The sequence below is a fragment of the Rhinolophus sinicus genome, linkage group LG06 (genome assembly GCF_036562045.2).
Source record: "Rhinolophus sinicus isolate RSC01 linkage group LG06, ASM3656204v1, whole genome shotgun sequence".
Taxonomy (NCBI): domain Eukaryota; kingdom Metazoa; phylum Chordata; class Mammalia; order Chiroptera; family Rhinolophidae; genus Rhinolophus; species Rhinolophus sinicus.
In genome coordinates this window covers 42,283,732-42,304,349 of record NC_133756.1, presented here as the reverse complement: position 1 = coordinate 42,304,349, position 20,618 = coordinate 42,283,732, and the positions used below count along the sequence as shown (strand labels likewise).

General features: G+C 35.9%; 1 protein-coding gene across 5 annotated transcripts in view; it reads right to left on the bottom strand.

The window, feature by feature from the left end:
* Window positions 1–20,618, bottom strand: part of MIGA1 (mitoguardin 1) — a 74,571-nt gene that overhangs the window by 4,562 nt on the left and 49,391 nt on the right. For all 5 annotated transcript variants that reach the window (XM_074334974.1, XM_074334976.1, XM_074334972.1 and 2 more), the window contains 7 exons: window positions 12,697–12,815; window positions 12,363–12,435; window positions 11,589–11,675; window positions 10,314–10,412; window positions 8,221–8,355; window positions 6,821–6,874; window positions 835–951 (listed from right to left, as the gene is read on the bottom strand). In XM_074334974.1, coding sequence (XP_074191075.1) covers window positions 835–951; window positions 6,821–6,874; window positions 8,221–8,355; window positions 10,314–10,412; window positions 11,589–11,675; window positions 12,363–12,435; window positions 12,697–12,815 — 684 coding nt within the window. The remainder of the gene's footprint in view (window positions 1–834; window positions 952–6,820; window positions 6,875–8,220; window positions 8,356–10,313; window positions 10,413–11,588; window positions 11,676–12,362; window positions 12,436–12,696; window positions 12,816–20,618) is intronic.

The following is a 20,618-nucleotide window of genomic DNA, read 5'->3' as shown; positions in this document are numbered from 1 at the left end:
AGCCAGATGCTCATTAATGACACACTTAATTCCCAGTCCAAATTTTTCCCACTAAACACAAACTTTACTTTGGGAAGGTCAAGTAAACTAGTCAAAAAATAATGAGTTTTGAATGATAGTAAAATAAACATTTTCTAGACCATTCACATGAATGCTACATTAACAGCACATAAACATAATTTTATTTTTTTAAATGAAGGGTATATTAAACTTTGAAATATCAAAACCCTACAAATTCATACTTGATTATATTTACTTTTTTATTTGTTCCTTGAAACTCAGCCTAAATTCAAGACTATTACAATAGTGAGGCTTTTCTTGGCACTTGGCCAGGCAGAAAATTCTGCAGTGAACTATACCCTGTGTTTTGGCAAATTTAAACTGCTGATAAAGGGATACAACTTTAATCTCCCATGTTATTTTTCACATCTGGGATTTCATCATTCATTATTAACTTAAATCAGAACTTATTTCCAAATTGCCACATGTGCAATTAAGGCTGATACTATTTGTTTTTACAAATTTCAAGAGCATCCAGGCATGAAGAACAAACTGTCTACAGCAATTTGACTATAACATCGTATCACCATCCTAGAACATGCGGCCATTACAGAAGGAACTGATAAGGTGAATGGACCTGTTGAATGTACTCCAGGATAAAGCACCAAATCTATATAATACTGTTCCACTGCCATTTAAACACTGAATTTAGGTGACTTTTATAACTTACCTTTAAATAACATTCTATCTTCTACAAAAGCAAAAACAAAACAGAATAATACCTTATCTGCTTTTTGATTTAGAAAAAAGAAATGATCTGATGACTGAACATACCTTAAAGAAGCAACATAAATCATAGAGAGAATTTCTAGGACCCAAAAAGCCCCACGCTAGGACAGGGCTGATGTGTTCACAAATGGCATAAAAATGTGCAAAAAATCCATCTGGGATCTGTTGGAAAGTTAAGGAGAATCGAGTTATTTTTACCTTCTTGAATTTGCTTTCTCTAGTAGAAACTGAAATAGCTATCTATCACATGAATAGCTCTTTTTGATGGTAGACCACGTCAAGGATGAGCCAGCCTAATAAGAAAGTTAATACAATTACACGTAACTTTTAGAGTCACAGCATGTTTTCTGTAGGTTTTATATCCTAGCCAATAGTTTCAAATATGCTGAGATACATTATTTCTTAAAGGCATTTTCACTTCATAGAAATACTTCATAAAAAAAAAAAAAAGCAATCATAGAGTTGGTGTAACCAAGCAAAAACAAGAATGCTACAGTGTTCCTTAGTAGTATAATTTTTAGGATTAATAAGACTGAAATGGTTTCAGCTATTAAAAAGTTCTATTAAATCATTTAGAGAAACTGAAAAAGACCAAAACAATTTTTATTTTATTTTCCTTAAAAGTTTTCTATTAAAATATAGTTAACATACAATATTATGTTTCAGGGACACACCAGTTATTCAACATTTGTATACCTAAGAAGTGATCACCATGATAAGTCCAGCAACCATGTGACATTGTACCACGCTATCACAATATTATTGACTCTATTCCCCATGCTGTATATTACATCCCATGACTTATTTGATTTATACCTGGAGATTTGGACCTTTTATTTCCCTTTCCTTTTCCCCTCCTTTTAAAATTTTTCAATTGCAGTTGACATTCAATATTGTTTCATATTAATTTCAGGTGCACAGCGTAGTGGTTAGACATTTATATAATTTAAGAAGTGATCCCCTGACTAGTCCAGTACCCACCTGGCACTATACATAGTTATTACCATATTATTGACTATACTCTCTATGCTACACCCGACATCCCCATGACTATTTTGTAGCTACCAATTTGTACTTCTTAATCCCTTTACCTTTTCCACTCTGCCCCCCAACTCCCTCCCATCTATCATCTCAACAAATCTAGAACCCATCTGACCATACATAGTGATTACAATATTATTGACTTTATTCCTTATGCTATACCCTACATCCCCATGAGTACTTTGTAACAACAAATTTGTACTTCTTAATCCCTTTCCATTTCTCACCCACCTCCCAACCCCCACTTCCCTACATCTGGCAACCATCAAAATGTTCTCTGTATCTATGAATTTGCTTCTGTTTTGTTTATTTTGTTCTTCAGATTTCACATATAAGCGAAATCACAATCTGTCTTTCTCTGTCTGACATAACTCGACTCAGCACAATACCCTCCAGGTCCATCCATGCCACCACAGATGGCAAGAACCCATTCCATAGCCGAGCAATATTCCACTGTATACATGTACCACCTCCTCTTTATCCATTCTTCCATTGACAGACACCCAGGCTGCTTCCACATCTTGGCCATTGTAAACAATGCTGCAATGAACATATGAACACACACGTCCCTTCGAAGTACCTTTGGGTTTCATCAGATAAATACCCTGAAGTGGGATTACTGGGTCCTTCATTGTCTCTTGTTATAACCTTTGTTTTAGAGTCTATTTTGTCTGGTATAACTATTGCTACCTGATCTGGTTTGTTTTTCATTTCCATTTTTAAGAAATATATTTTTCCATCTCTTTACATCTTTTTACATCTCTGAAGTGAGTCTCTTGTAGGCAGCAAATGTAAAGTCTTGTTTTCTTATCCATTCAGCCACACTACCTTTAGAATGGAGCATTAAATCCATTTACATTGAAAGTAACTGTTGATAGATATGTAGTTATTACCATTTTATTATTCATATTTTTAATTTTAATTTTAATTTTTTCATCTTAAAGAAGTCCCTCTAAGATTCCTTGTAATACTGATTTGGTGTTGATGAACTAACTCCTTTAGCTTTTTCTTGTCTGGGAAGCTCTTTATATGTCCTTCAATTCTAAATGATAGCTTTGCTGGGTAATCTTTGTTACAGGTTCTTGCTTTTCATCACTGAATATTTCTTGCCAATCCCTTCTGGCCTGCAAAGTTAACTGTTGAAAAATCAGCTCACAGTCTTATGGGAGCTCCCTTGTAGGTAACTAATTGCTTTTCTCTTGCTGCTTTTAAGATTCTTTCGTCTTTAACCTTTGGCATTTTAATTATGTGTTTTGGTGTGGGCCTCTTTGGGTTCATCTTGTTTGGGACTCTCAGAGATACCTGGTCTTGTATAATGTTTACTTCCTTTGCCAGGTTAGGGAAGTTTTCTGTTACCATTTCTTCAAATAGATTTTCAATTCCTTACTCTCTCTTTTCCTTCTGGTACCCCTATGATGTGAATGTTGGTACACTTGATGGTATGCCAGTGGCCCTTTAAACTCTCCTATTTTTGGATTCTTTTTTTGCTATTCTGATTGGGTGTTTTTGTTTTCTGCTACCTTGTCTTCTAAATCACTGATTCAGTCCTCTGCTTTATCTACTGTTGATTTCCTCTAATGTATTCTTTATTTCTGACGGGTTCTTTTTTTATGTTTTCTATCTCCATTTTTATGTTTCCTCCTTGTTGACGTTTTCACTGAGATCATTGCGCATCCTTTCAACCAGTGTTTTGAACTCTGCATCTGGTAGATTGCTTGTCTCCATTTTGTTTAGTTCTTTTTCTGGAGCTTTGTTCTACTCTTTTATTTGGGACGTGTTTCTTTGTCTCCCCATTTTAGCTGCCTCCCTATGTATTACGTAGAGCTATGCATTAGGTAGAGCTATGTATTAGGTAGAGCTGCTATGTATTAGGTAGAGCTGCTATGTCTCGCAGTCTTAGTAGAGTGGCCTTATGCAGTAGGTGTCTTGTGGGGCCCAGTGGCCAAATCTCCCTGGTCACTAGAGCCGGGTGCTCTAGGTGTGTCCTTTGTATAGGTTGTGTGTGACTTCCTGTTGTAGTTGAACCTTGGCTGCTGTTTGCACGTCAGTTGAAGGGACTGACACTCGGGCTGACTGGCTGTGAGGACCAGTCATGACTACAGTGGAGAAGCTGTTGTGCAGGGGCTGACCCTACAGAGCCGATTCACTTTAGCAGAGTTCTGGTGCCTGCCTCGTCTGCCCTTTGGATGTGTTGTTCTTGGAAGCCACCAGGTGATGCTCTGATGCTCGGGCTCGGTCCAAAACTGACCATTGGGTGTGCCAGCCCTGGGGCCTCCTGTGAGGGAACCCATTGTAGGCCAAATTCAACCATAGCCTGGGCCCTCCCCAGAGCCACCTGGCATGAGCCACAAAGCAAACTGCAGATGACTCCCTCTCGCTGTGCTTGGAGTGCCTTGAGAGGCCAAGCCACAAACTGAGACTGGCTATTGCTAGTGCCGGGCTTAGGGCTGCTCATCAAGAGGTATGGGACATGCTGAAGCCAGATGCTGCTTGGGTTTTGTGAACCTTCGAGATTTTAAGAAAGTCTGTGGCATGGGCCAAGGCAGGAGGTTTATACAAAAAAGCCACAATGAGTGGCTTGAGTGTGCCTGCAAGTTGAGTTGGATGGGTCTCAGAGAATCACCAGGGTGGGGCTCCTCCGTCCAGGAGATGGCTACCCCTCCAGCCCTCTACCTGCAGCCAGACAATCAGTTCCTCCCCATATGTCCCTGGCACCTTTTGAGCTGCTTGCAGTCCTAGTGCTGGAGCTCAGAGTGAGTGAGTCCATCTGCAATTAAGTCCATGCATGGTCCCTTTAAGAGGAGTATCTGGGAGTGCAGCTGTCCTCCAGCTCACTCAGCCACAATCTTCAGGTGATTCTCAATGATAGTTGTTCTGTATTTTAGTTGTACTTTTGATGTGGTCATGAGAGGAAACAAGCACAGTGTTTACCAACTCTGCCATAGTGACAAGATCCCAGACTAAAAACAATTTTTAAATGATTAAGTATGAAAATATGCTTACTAGAATTCTAATTTTGGTTAAGAAACCCGACATTATTGAAGCATTTTTGTAATTGCCTCTTCTTGTGAAATAATAATACATACAGCTGTGATTTAGGAAACTCTTTAAGTTTATTAATAATTTTCTGAATTTCCTTTGTTAAATAAGATCCTATAGGATTTGCCATATAGCATCAACTGGGGATAACTATGCCTGAAGACATTGTATCTTTGAGGCGTTATTTGCTATTTTACAGGCTCCAAGACAGCTTCTAAACCTCAATTTAAGAAATATATTATAGCAGTAGTTGCCATTTAATGAGTGCTCATTATATTCCAGATAATGTGCTAGGTTCTATTTAATTAAATAAAACGTTCCTGAAAAAGTAGGTCATGACAACATTTTAACATGTAAAAAGTGATACTTCAGAAGGATTAAATAATGTGTCCTAAATCACACACAGTTAGCTGGTGAAGACCAAAGAATTATCAGGGATGTACTGAAGTTAACACTCTGGTCTAAGAAATGTTCTGCATAAATTAAAATTCAAAATCCAATACATACCCTAACTGTATTAGGAGTTCAGACAAGTAAGAAGTTAACATGGGCTGAAGTAGAAGAGACATGCTTCACTAAGGACTAATTATTGACCTGAACTCAACAGTAGGTATGAGTTATTTAAGGACAGAGGCTATAGTATGGCATTCCCCAAGAGGTAAGATATATAGGATTGTGTGGATACAGAAAGAAGTCTGGTTTAAGGCACAAGATTTATGCTAAGAAATAAGAAATAGAGTTAGATATAATGATAATATTATAATTATGGAAACTACCACTTATTAAATTGTTTAATATTTACTCCTAATTTTATGGTTAAATTAAGTTTGTTGACATTATCTCATTTCATCCTTACAGCAGCCTTCTGAGGTAGGCATTAACCCTATTTTGCAAATAGGAAAACTGAAGGTCAGTAATAGTAACTTGCCTATGATCATATATACTAGCTATATGAAAATCAAACTCAGTCTATAAGGCTATTCCCTAGCCCTAAACCAGTGGTTCCCAAACATTACCGTTTACAGTCATCATTTGGGTAGCTTATTTAAACACAGGATCTCTGGAATCATTTGGAAAAAAAAACTCTCCAGAATTATTTTTAACAAGCACCTTTTGAAGATGCTCTGAGAACTGTGCTTTGGAAACACTGCACTTGGCAATACAATCTCAAAGTTATAAGGATCAGACTGAGAAATATGTATATGATAAAATACTATAGGTCAATGGGCAAATAATAATAATATAATAACCAACACTTGCATAATACACTATGCCAAACACTGTTCTAAACACTATACAGTCAATCCTCAAAACCCCATGAGGTACATACTATGCCCTTTTTTAGAGATGAGGAAACTAAGGCATAGAAAGGTGAAGCAACTTACCAGAGGTCATGGCTAGTAAGTGGCATTTGAAACCAGGAAGTCTCACTTCAGAGTCCCTGCCCTTTACCATAGGAGTGTATGATGAGAGCAGTGTGCAGTGGGTGAGATGGGCTGAAGGATGTAGGACATGGAGGCAGGATATAAACTTTGAGACTCTCTTCATTGGGCTCTCATGTGAATAAAACAGCTTTTGGAATCACTTCATTATTCTCTTTTGGATTACATGAAGTGGAAACCATTATAATAAACAATTATTTAAAATCTTAAAACATCATTAAGTGAAAAAACAAAAACCAAAATTCTGTCAGAGCTGTTTCCAACCCTAAACCCTCTCCCACTTAGTAGAAATCCCATGCATGCCTTAATACTTGCTGTATTGAACTCTACAGAATGTTCAGGAAGAGAAGGAATTCAAAAAAGGGGAAGCCAACCCAGTACCAATACGTCACTCATCTAGGTTGAGGGACAGTCCTTATGAGCTGCTGTCCCCACTTGAGAACTGACTCAGGTGCTTGACAGGCGCTTCAATTACTTAACAAAGAAGTCCAAGGTATGATGAATTTTACCTTCATCTGCTGCCTTTTCTGTTTTAGTACGGACCAACAACTTGAAGCCACAGCCTAAATATATGCAGAAAAGAAAAAGCAAGATTTAAATGTATAACTATATAAACTTTCCATTTAGGAAAGAGTGGTTTTTATTAGAAATTCAAAGTTGATGGGTCTAAAAATATTCAAAACTAACTACTAATAAGAACTAGCCCAGGTTCCTTCTACTGTTTATAAATGTTAATGAAAGGTGTTTTGTTTTTATAAATTTTAAAATTAAATACAGAGCCACTAAAAAAAAAAAAAAAAAAAAAAAAAAAGGATGAACTCAGGTACCAATGAACTTAGTAATTATAATTCAGCTTCCAGAGTTCTTAAATTCTGTTCCTACGGGAAAAGAGTAGAAATATGTATACAAAGACGCACATATACAATAAATGTTTTATGCACATCAATGAAGACAAAGTACTTTTGTTTCAAGAACAGCAATGCTAGGAATAGTTGTGGGTAAAGCTAACTGTTTTGTTCAAATAAAGAACTAAGAAATACAACCATAATGATAGGGACAAAAACACCCAAGTGGATCCTGAAGAAATCTGACCTATTCTGGCATGACCAGACTTTGATCAAGGTCACTCGACCAAATTAGTTACAGAAATGGAGATAACATGTACCTTTCATGCTTAAAACATACTTTGAGGGAAACATGGATTCATTAAAACTATTTTAAAATTTAGTCTCAGGAATTTGCAAAATAATTGTGAAATAGCCAATTGGAACATTTTTTTAAAGGCATTCAAACGTCATCATGAACATCTATCCCACCTACTTCCAAGTACACACTTAAAGCCCAAGAGCAACAACAAAAATGCCAAACAGATTTGAATACAAAAAAACAACAGAAACCAAAAACATTCAAAGTATAGAATACAGTTTAAGTCTGCTTTTTTGGGCACATGCTTATTTTTTTCCTTCCCTAATTTTTCATAGTACTTGGGAACATGCATCTCTATATTTTCCTCTGGGGGGAAAAAAAAAAAATATATATATATAACCTTTTATTGCAACTCTGTATTTCAGTTAAGTCATAGAGCCATTTCAGTTAGACATTTTTGTTAGTCCTGAACTAAAGCCTGAGGGGTTTTTTGTTGTTGGTGGTGGTCTTTTTTTTTTTTTTTGAGATCTAAGGAAATATTGAATATTTCAGGTCAAGACAGGGACTGATAGAAGAGCCAACAAAGGAATTTCATCTGAAGATGCTACATATCATACACATCTGATCCCAGTATCAAAGGATGAGCTCAGTGTCCGCACTAGTCATTCTACAGATAGATATACATGTAAATCTTATTCATCCTTCCAGTTCTGACCATTTCTCATCAAATGTAAATGGTTGAGAAAGGTAAACCACCACTTACAGTTTCTTTGAAGGAAGAGTTCAGCCAGCGATTATTTACTACATTCTGTATGGATGTGGGTGGGTTTTCTAAATCTTCAAAGGAATCCATTAATATGAAATCCAGAACAACATCATAAAAATTTAGATTTTTCACCTGCATTAAATTATGAATTAAAACAGAAATTATTATTACATAGAGCTGAACTAAATTCTGAGCCAGGGCTTCAGACTTTAAAACAGCTGGGTGTTTTCAGTTGAGTCAGATTGTATCTCTGACAAAAAGAAAAAGAAGAGGAGAGACAAATATGAAAACAACTCACCACCAGAAATTGTAATTCACATGACATCTGTTCCTTCTTAGATCCCATCAAGTGAAATTAATCTCTCCCTCCACTTTATTCTAGGAGTCCTTTGTTCATGCTTTCATTATGGTACCCACAATGCTCATACTGCTTTGTCATTAGTTATTGGTATATCTGTTTTTCCCAGCACATCATGAACCTCTTGCTCTTTCATTCATTCATGTATACTGTATTGCACTACCTGTTATACCAGGAGCTCAGGTTTCTACAGTAAGCAAACTAGATGCTTAGAGTTTAGTGGGGAAAACAAACAGCAACAAATAATCCCACAGATTCACAACAACAAAATGTGATAAGCACAGTAAAGGAAAAAGTACATGTACTACGAGAGATGATGGAGCTTCTAATCTAGACTGGATGTCACAGAGGGCTTTCTTCAGGGAGGGAGGCATCCCAGGTACAGGAAATACCTTGTCAAAAACTTGAAGGTAAGAAGGAACACAGTAGTGTTGAGTCAAAGAAAATCACGGCAAGGAGGCTTTAGTTCACGACAGCAGAGAGCAGAGAGGAGAGACAAGGAGAAGGGCCAGCTCCTGCGGAGTTTATGGCCCATGATAATGATTTTGGATTTTCATTTCATAGTATTTAGGGGGACAGTGGTGGAGTGAAGATGATCAGATTTGTATTTTGAAGGAGCATTGTGGCAGCAATATGGAGAATGGAATGGAGAGGAGAAAGAGTTAATGCAGGGAGTGGGGGAGAAGGCAGGTGATCAGGGAAGGGAAAGATTCTGAGGTAGTCCAAGGAAAGACAACAGTTACTTGGACTACAAGGGGGCTGGCAGGAACAGAGGAAACCTGAAGAAGCTGAAAGATGTTCAGGAGCTGGAATTGACAAACTCAGAGATGAATACGGTAAGGGAGGCGAGGGCCAGGGAGGTGTAAAGGGTAGGTCCCAGGTTCTGGCCTGCACAACTGAGTGGATGCCGATTCCTTCACCAACTGAGGGAACACTGGGGAAGGAAAGATTATGCCACTATGTCTCTGTACCTACTGTTTCCTCTGCCTACAAAGCCTTTCAGCCCCTTGCAAACTCATTCTTTAAGCTTCCGTCACAACACGTTTCAGGCTCATCATGTACTTTCCCTATCCCAGTGCTAAAATCAGCCATTTTTTCCAAGGAGACCTAGTTCCTTTAGTGGAGAGTGGTACTTAGAAGCCAAGATCTGTGTGCAAGGAGTAATTTCTCTTGAGGTGTTACTGCTCCCAGACCTTCTCAGTGAGTGGAGCAAGGAAGTCTATGTATGTTTATGTATATGTAAGTCTTTACATTTATTTCGATATCTATCTATATATATTGTAAACTATGAATTCACACTGACAGATCCAATTCCAACCCTAGCTTTTTATACCTCCCTTATCTGACAATAAGACCTGGCTTCAATTAGGCTCAATATATTTGTTTGTTTGATACTGTATATGTAGCCACATCCCTAGCCCCAGAGAGCTGCCTGTGGTCCCATCTTAAACCAGCTCTGCAAAGACCACCATTACCACCCTGCTAGGGCCTGCTCTTGACTTTCAGAAAGAAGGAAAGAAGGAAGGGAAGGAGGGAAAGGCTTTTTGAAAACCAATTATTTTCAACTATTACCCCAATAAAGATTGTGGTTGCTATTATTTATGACTCATAACCACCATCACACAACTGGTTTTCCTGTCATTTAACAAGGCAAAGGAAACAGTGGCCTCAAATTATGTAAATACTATGTGTAAATAACTAAGAGGAATAAATATAAAAAATTTGAACTTACTCCTCTAGCAGCAAGTTCCATTTCAGTACTATCCCAGTGATCAGTCTGCTCTAAAAAATAGATCATTTCATCAAAAACGTCTTCAAACTTCTTTGGATTCTGCAGCAGAAAACACACTTTAATCCGAAACTCAACTTTATAATAAAAGCTCAAGCCTATGAAACAAATGAGTTACTCTTCAAGTATATTTGTTAGATCTTCATTCTAGTAGGTAACAATTAAAATACATTTTTTAAGGTACGCCATATTAATTTGATTTAATATTTTGTTGTTCCAACATTTTGCAGAAGTCAAGACTAACACTGTTAGTAAAGTGTCATAAGCAAACTGCTTACTACTCAAAAATGTATGCGTATTTAGGTCAGTCCTTAGGATAAAAATGTGGTCACAGAAGATACATGTGAAGCTTCTGATGCAGTTCTATTCCTTTAGGAGGAACTCTAGTTCAAATCGTGGCCATGGGAAGGTCAAGAAAGCAACATACGATTTACAATGGGAATTGCAAGTAATTAATATTACCTTTCATTTATTTTGTACTTTATAAAAAATTTGCTTTCCCACTGATCATTTATTTAATCATTATAAGAACCCTCTGAAATAGGGTACCATAAATATAATTCTATTATACAAATGATGGGATTGAGGTTCAAATAGTTTGGGTCTGAAAACCAGGTGTTCAAGTGGCTCAAGAAAGGCCCATTTTATTTTGGTTTTCCTCATCATTTGGACACACCTTGCATAAAGAAAAGTTGTTCCTTATAGTCTTTATGAAGTTCTTTTCATTGCTTCTGCCTCATTCAGTCCCAAGAAGATGAGTAAGAGTAAGAGGCAGCTTAATTTATATTTCCAGATTTGTGAGAGCTACACTATTTCCTGGAACCATCTTACTGAACAGGATTCAGGGAGGTAAGAGAAGAGGTATTAGAAATAATAATAGTGGTGGTTGTAGTAGCAGATCTAATGATAATGCTCATCAGGACATTCACAGACTTACTGGCAAATTGGAAATAACTTATGAGAAACGACTCGATCAAAATGGTATAGGCTTTACACATAGAAAATAAATCAACCCAAGGAGAAATCAATGCTCTTTGAGTTATTTATTTTTAATATGACGAAAAGACGCAAATACTGCAGCCCTGCAAGCAGTGTAAACACACTGGAGACATCCTTTGTGACTAGTTACAAAAACTGCTTCTTCTATTAAAAATTTAATGTATTTTAATTTTCAGTTCAACTGAAACAGTAAAAAACTTGTCAATAAAATAAGTTTACCTTTCGTGCTTTCACAATTAATGCTGATAAAATTTTCCTTCCACTCTCAGCAAGGAATATCTTGTTGGCTGTTTCTGAAAGGATTACCTGAAAAAAATGTCCATCCCCACATAAAGAAAAAGGAGACCTATAATTAATTTAAATGGACATTTGAATTTATAGCACGTCTATGCACAAATAACCCTATCAGTCAATGAATTGTATGTGGCACTATTTCATCAGGCAAACGCTAGACAAGTCCTCATTTACTGAAATAAAATGAGCTCTTGAAACTGAATCAAAAAAGATTAAAGAGAGATAAATATGGATTTAAATTCTGTTCAATATTAGAAAGTCTAAAATAAATGTTACATAGCCCCAACACATAAAAAGCAAAGACAATTTTATTGCTTAATCACCTTATTCATTTTAGGAAATCAATGATTTCACAATTGACTCAAATAACAAACAATCTAGAACACACACTAATTTATAATAAGAAAGAGGATTTTTATTTTAAGCAGCTATTTGTACACATCTCCAGCATCAAAATACCCTGTTCTGACAAACTGTAGTGGACCTGGGAAGCCATGGAAGAGGACAATGGCAAATGAAGTCAAATGAAGGGAAACGGCAGGCAGGAAAAATAAGCGCAGTAGACTTTATATTTGCCATTAAGAAGAACAGTAATAAAAAGCAAAGAGCTGTCTTGTTTATATGCAGCTGGACTTTATAGCATGAGGGTGGGGATGAATGGCTGGGTAAAGTATCTTAATGTTTAAAAAAAAAAAATACCTGAAAAGCCTGTCGAATACAGTGAAGTTTGGCAAGAAAATCACTGTCTCCTAGGCACTCCAGCATTTCAGTTCTATGTAATAAACAGGGAAGACAACTGTTACACTCTATTCAAGATCAAGCCTACTACAAATCTGGACTCAAACAAGGCTTAACCTCAGGATCTTAATATAAAACACATGTCTTTTCAATACTGACAAAACATGTAAAAAAATTTTTTTGAGCCTAAAACATACTTTCCCCTATTCTCAGAACCATTTTTAATAAATATCATAGAAACATAGCAACAGCACCTTAATATTTTTCATAAATGTAAGCAAAACTGAAATGGTACCTAAGCACTCTTGAGTAAATTTTTCCTTCTTCAACTAAATGCATGGCTTCTTCATAAAAAGGACAGTGACAAAGAGACTCCAGACTGTAGGTATGCCGTACTTCTCTGTGTTCTGCAAGCTAAGTATACAGTGGATTACAACAGACAACAATGATACAAAAAGAAAAAACTATATGAGATAGAAAATAGGATCTTGCTAACATCAAAATATACTCAATTGGATTAAACTACAAAAATCATTCAATAAGATTTTACAGCTAGTAAGATCTGAATTCATTCTATTTCAAAATTCAGTTGTAAAGAAGAGTGAAACTTTATAACAAACTTAGTTCGTTTTGAATCCAACTACTTAAATCCATAGGGTGCACAGAAAAGCAGTATCTCATAGTTCATCAACAAAAATAACTGAAGATGAAGCACTGAAAAAAAGAGAGGATTTTATCATCCAAAGAATGCTTAAAAGTATAACTCACAATTGTAAATGAAGTAAAACTTTCTACAAAAACACTGAAATGATCTCAATTAGGTTAATTCTAAGGAATTTTTCTTATATGTAGCTCTGACTAACCTTTGTATAACTGAAAAATAGTTATGAATCTCTGGCTAATATAACAACTCTACAAATGGAATTCCAGTCTTCTGACAGTTTATTTAAAAACTGCAAACACTATAGAGTAGCCCGCTAAGCAAGAAACCTTTGGAGTAATTTTATTTTTCAGTACCATGTGATCCATTTAAATGGCACACTGTGGGGATTTTGTTGTTGTTTTATTTTGTTTTTTAAATAACTTTATTGACATATAATTCACATACCATAAAATTCACCCTTTTAAAAAGTGTACAATTCAGTGGTTTTTAGTACAGCAGTCTCCCCTTATCTATGATTTCATTTTCTGTGGTTTCCAGTTACCCGAAGTCAACCACAGTCCGAAAATATTAAGTGGAAATTCCAGAAATAAACAAGTGATAAGTTTTAAATTGCACACCATTCGGAGTATTGTGATGAAACCTCGTGCTGTCCTGCTCCATCCACCCAGGATGTGAGTCATCCCTTTGTCCAGCATGTCCGTGCTGTATGTGCTACCTGCCTGTTTGTTAGGCACTTACCACAGTAGCCGTCTTAGTAACCAGATTGACTGTGGCTGTACCGCAGTGCTTATGTTCAAGTAATGCTTATTTTAGTTAATAATGGCCCCAAAGCACAAGAGCAGTGAGGCTGGCAATTCGGATATGCCAAACAGAAGACATAAAGTGCTTCCTTTAAGTGAAAAGATATGTATGTACAAAAAATACATATAGTATATATGAGGTTCGGTACTCTCCATGGTTTCAGGCATCCACTGGAAGTCTTGGAACAAATCCCCCACAGATAAGGGATGGACTACTGTATATTCACTGGGTTGTGCAATCAGCACCACTAATTCCAGAACATTTTTATCACCCCAACAAGAAAGCCCTGCCCATTAGCAGTCACCTCCCCCCCCCCCCTTCTTTCTAGTCTCTCGAGACCACTAATCTACATTCCGTATCTATGGACTTTCCTACTCTGCAAACTTCATATAAATGAAAATGTATGTGACCTTTTGTGTTTGGCTTCTTTCCCTTAGTATAATGTTTTCAAAGTTCTATGATGTACTAGTATGTACCACTAATTCAGTCTTTTTTATGGCTGAGTTGTATGGCTATCCACCACATTGTGTTTATCCATTCCTCATTGATAGACATTTGGGTTGTTTCTACTTTTTGGCTATCACAATTAAGGCTGCTTTGAACATCTGTGTAGAAGTTTTTTTGTTTTTTAATTTCTCTTGAATATATACCTAAAAATGGAAGGGTCACACGATAACGCTATGTTTATCTTTTTGAGAAGTTGCCAAACTGTTTTGCAAAGTTGGCCGTCCCATTTTCCATTCCTACCAGCAATGTATGATGAATCAAATTTTTCCATACCCTTCCAACTATAATTGTCCATCTTTATTATTGTAGCCACTCTAGTATGTGTAAAGTGGTTTAATTTATACATTGACTAATGATGTTGAACATCTTTCATCTCCTTATTGGCTCTTGTATATCTTCTTTGCAGAAATGGCTATTCAAATCCTTGCCCATTTTTAAATTGGATTATTTGTCTATTTATTGTTGAGTTGTAACAATCATTTTTAATTTTTTTTTTAAATTAGGGAATATTGGGGAACAGTGTGCAACAATTCTTTATGTAGTCTGGATATAAGTCCTTTATTAAATACATGACTTACAAATATTTTTTCCCATTCTGCTGCCTTTTTCACTTTCTTGTTGGTGTCCTTTGAAACGCAAAAGTTTTTACTTTTGACAAATTCCATGTAGTCATTTTTTTCTTCTTGTCTGCTTTAACTTTCACTTCCTGCTTGCAAAACATCCAGGCAGCCAGAGTGAGAGTCAGGGACATCTAAGATCTTTCTTGAACATATGCAGATTCCTGCATATGTTTGTTGCCTTCTAGATTCCCAGGAATATGTTGGAGCTTTTCAAAGACCCCTTTAAACATCTCATTGCCCAATTTTTCCTTTTAAGTTTCTTGGTCAATTTCTTGCTAGCTCCAACTGGCATCACCACCTCGGGTAGCTGTCATGTTAAACAATTACCATTGAGCCTCTGGTGCTGGGCCTCTGTTAGCCTGTAGTTGTGAGGCTGTTGGTTTGCAAGACTACTGTGGAGAAAGGGGTGGGAATAGAGCAAATTGAACATCCACAAAGTTCACTGTTCTAAAGAAGATTCAGCCATTTTTTTTGAATAAATGCTCCTTGAAGTTTTACAAGTCTTTCATTACTTTTTGGAGTTCTAAAGATTTTTATTTTGACAATTTTTGCCAGTGTTTTTGTACTTTTGTGGAGAAGTTTAGGGGTTTGTACTCTACTATTCTGGAAGTGTTTCTCCATGCTACAGTTCTGGCACTTCATATGCACTCAATGCTGTGCTAAATGCTTTAACTTGATTATCTCATTTAATCTTTACAGCTCCTAACATAGGTGCTATTATTATCCACATTTTACAGATAAAGAAGCAGATTTAGATTAGCAGGCACTTGCCTCAAGTCCCACCACTAAATGGCAGAATTGAAACCTAGGCATTTATTCCAACGCTTATACTCTTAAATGTCAAATCACACTTTCCTATCAGCCTTATCCAAAAATCCAGGGGGGAAGAAGATTAAGCATCAGCAATATTTAAGATGGTATAAATAAGTCTATTAGAGCAGAAGCAAAAGAAAAAAAAAGGTAAACAGAAATAACAATATCTGACATTATATTAATATATTTTCTGCTTTAAGTAATATTTTCCCTCATATTTTAAGGAAAATGTATTTTGCTAATGGAAAAGTGTTTTTGCGGTTATAAAAAACCTACCAGGTTTAAAAAATAACTTATAATGGAAATTCTTTAGATATTAAATCAAGTTTTGTACCACTATCAAAACAAATAGGATCTATGTATACCTACCAGTAGGAAAAAATCCTAAGGAGGAAACAAAGGCTCCAATTAAACTTATAAACTACGTAAAATAATTTATACTAATAAAAAGTGAACAAACCCAACAATGAGAGAGTCCAGAGTCAAGTTTTGATTTACTGGTCTACCTTGCTTATTTGTTGGTTTGGCTGACGTGATCATTTAAGTAAATCTCTTAAAATAGGCTTGCAGCTGTGGAAATACATCATATTGCAGATTTGATACTAGCTAACATTATCATCAACTCTTAAGAGATAATGACAATTCAGAAACATTTAAATCATGAATCTTAAATTTTTTAAAGCAAAAAGCAAATCACTAAAATGACAGTTTAATTTCTCATTTTAGTATGTATTTTATAGGAAGATTTTTGACAACATTTCCAAAAACTTTTTTAAAGGTTTCAGAGAGTAACATTTTACTAGAGTTGAGATGTTACTTCAGAAGCAAAGGTCAGTAACACAGTTTAATCCCAGCATATGGGAACATGCAATTTACCAAAAAAAAAAAAAAAGCTGAAACTTTTGAAATGTCCTTTATTTCTAAGTTATTCTTTTCCCCAAAGAGTACGTTTCAAAAACTCACTTCAATATCTTCAAACAGAAAAGTGATATTATATTGGTTTATACCAAAGCATCATCCCGCCTTATTAGTTATCTCCCATAGTTCACAGGTACCCTAAAAATGACCACGGAAGAAATCAAACAAGTCAATAACAACAACAGCAACAATAAAAACAGATAAAACCCATAGATGTAGCAACCAGTGAAAAGAATGTTTGGGGATTAGCTGAAGATTTCAAAAGTCCTAAATCACTTCTCCCCTGTCTTCAATGAAGTGCAAAAGGGACTGGGCCTTTTCTTTCTTGGCAAGCAATGACTTTGCTGAATGTGAAGTAATATTTTTTAAAGCCTTAATATTTTTAAAATCCTCTGAACAACTATGAAAGAAATGTCCAAAGTCCCAAAACTATTATAAGTTGGGTCACGAAATAGGCTAAATTCCATTTTGGACTACTTTTTACATGGTTATATTTTCCCAGCAAACCAACCACCTAAATTTACAAATAGAACTTAAGTTACAGAAAGCAGGCTGACTGTATACCCCATCTCACTAATAGAAAAGAAATAAAAAAAGGAAATAACCCTCCAAAATGGCCCTCAGTGATTCTCTCTTCCTGGTACTATCTCCTTTCGTACTGAACAGGGCTAACCTGTGTAATAACCAACAGGATGCTATGGAAATGATGGAGTGTGGAAGAAGGTGGGCTGCTCCGTCCACAAGTCATTCCTTATTGAATATATGCAGATTCAGAATTAAATACCAAAACAACAGTCTCCCTGGATTAGCCTTTAGGACTCAGTTCTCACAGGACTAACTGTAAGGCCCATGACCTCCAGAAAATCACCCTCATAAACCTTGAATTTTAAGGAGATAACTCCTAAAACTCTTGAGCCTCTATTAAACCCCAAGTGTGCAGCCCCCAGAGATTTATAAGGCTTTAATCTAGATTAATGCTGACATGCGCCAGCTGCCTAAGAATCTCCAAACTGGGGGGCCGTACCCCCTCTCAAGGACATGCCCATGAGGCCTGGGGCAGTCCCCTCTGCCTCAGCACCAGCCCTAAGCCCACACCTGAATTTTACTGTTGTTTTACTCGTAAAACACTAAATTTTGGGTGATTTATTATACAGCAACAGATAACTAATATAATAGTGGAGACAATACTAACAACAACTGAAAAACAAACAAATTTCCAAAAAATGGAAAGCAAATGGAGGTGTGTGGACAGAGGAAACAAATGAGGAAGCCAGAATAAGTTCCAGAATATGTTCAAGAAGGGGTATATTTGTCATGGGAAAGACATTTACTAAGCAGGAGCCTCAACAAACACCAGACCTGTAGTCGGCAGGTATGAGAACAGAATTGAAGAAGAGGGATTGAAAATGGGAGGTTAAATGAAAGTCTGCATTCAAACACCTGTAATAATCTCACATCTTATTCTACTCCCTGCCCCTTTCCCTCCACCCCTGGAAAGGAAGGCAACTTGCAAAAAAAAAAAAAAAAAAAGAATTCAACCAGAGAACATTTCTTTTTAAAAATTATTTGAACTGCCTGGAGAGAGTAAGTCAGCTGGGATGAGTAATGAGCCTCCCAGAATAAGGCCCTCTTCTTTCTGTATCCAAGTGCACCCTGCCTTGTAGGCTATATCCAGACCATTCATCCTAAAGAAAAGACTGCCAATCAACACCAAACAAGTAAACTTAGCCCAGTTGGCCCTCCTGCTCACCTAGTCATGGGAGAGACAAACATAAAACAGCACTGCAAATCCACACAATCTGCTTAAGAAAATCAATCCAGGCACCAATTAAGCTTTCAAATTTGAGAAGAAAACCATCAGCACAAGATGAACAGACAAAACTGACACCACAGGAAGTAAGATAATTCAAGACATAGAAATTTTAAATGGTAGATGTAGCCCTCTTCCCTTTACAGATTATGATTATTCTAAATGTTTATCCTTGTCACTTGGTATATTATTATATTATTTTGGATTACTAATAATAAGTGCTATCAACACAAGTAGGTTTAACAAAAGCTTTTAAAACTTCAATTTATACTATGAGTAGAGGTATCCGAATTTTAAAAAATAAAAGTTTCTCCTTAAACAGCACCCTACAATTTATATATTAAACACATAGACACACCTCACAGGGCAGATTGGTAATTCTGAGAAAAATGGAATCTACAGCTAAAAATTGTTCTCTCTGCAATATTAGTTTCTACCTATTAAATAACAATCTTGTTAACAGATGGGAGAGGTTAGGACAGTACTTAATGCAGTGGTATCCTCACATTAAAAAGACTTCTCAGAATTTGAAAACATTATGCTAAGTGAAATGACCTCAAACACAAAACAGCATATATTGTATGATTCTATTTATATAAAATGTCCAGAATAGGCAAATCCACAGAGACAAAAATAGATTCGTAGTTGCCCAGGGCTGGGGGTAGGTAAGAAAAGGTCATGATTAGTAATAGTTTCTTGAGTGATATAAATGTTCTGGCATTAGAAAGTGGTACAGGTTGCACAACTCTATAAATATATTGAAAAGCAATGTGTTATATATACTTGAAAAGAGTAAATTTTATAGTATGTGAATTATATCTCAAAAAAGCTATTATTTAAAAACAAACAAACAAAAAAAAACGACTTTCAGAGAAAAAAATTATGGTTCCAACCAATGTTTGGCAAAGGTTATATAGAAAAATCTTGTTAATCACTTTCACAAATGACTGACCTAGCTTAGAGAAAAGCCTATGCCAGGACTTGTTTTAATCTAAATAGGCAAGAAATCTTTCTGGTAATTGTGAATAAAGCTTTCATATGATCACAAACTGTTTAACTTCTTAAGAAGTTCTGATCTTATTTTCTTAACTTTTTCTTCATTAGAAGTTTTCCCTAATTTAAGTGCTTGACACATAGTGAATGCAATTAAAAATAATTTAACAAACATGTCTTAGACAAGAATTTATCTTGGAACAGTCACATTCTGAGATCATATATTTATACCCTAGAAGCATTCTTAGGATGTTTCTCAGATATTTAGCCCTTCTTGTGGTATTCATGCATTTTGTTTTCCATAAAGATTTATTTTTAATTTATCAAAACTTTGTAACTTACAACAAATTTAAAGTGAGTACAATGAACATGTGGCAAAATATTTTTTAAAGTTGTATATTATAAAGAAACTTTAGAGAAATTAGGCATATTGTTCTTCACAACATAAAAAACATGCAACATGACTAGCAATTACTCTCCTTACAATACCACCTGGGACATAAACATCTACAGAAAAGAGAGGTAAAAAGCTTTGTCAAAATACAACACCTTTTTATGATAAAAACAATCAACAAATTTGGTATAGAAAGAATGCACCTTAACACAATAAAAGCTGTACATGACAAGTCCACAGTTAACATCATACTCAATGATGATAGGTTGAAAGCTTTTCCTCCAGGAACAAGACAAATGGGCCCACTCTCATCACTCCTATTCAACATAGTATCATGTTTCCCTGAAAATAAGACCTAGCCGGACAATCAGCTCTTATGCATCTTTTGGAGCAAAAATTAATCTAAGACCTGGTATAATATAATATAATGTAATGTAATATAATATAATATAGACCCCATCTAATTTTAATATAAGACCAGGTCTTATATAACATAACATAATAATAATATAATATAATGTAATATAACATAACATAATATAATAATACTGGGTCTTATATTAATTTTTGCTCCAAAAGATGCATTAGAACTGATGGTTCGGCTAGGTCTTATTTTCAGGGAAACATGGTACTAGAAATCCTACCCAGAGGAATTAGACAACAGAAAGAAAAAAATGCATCCAAATTGGAAAGAAAA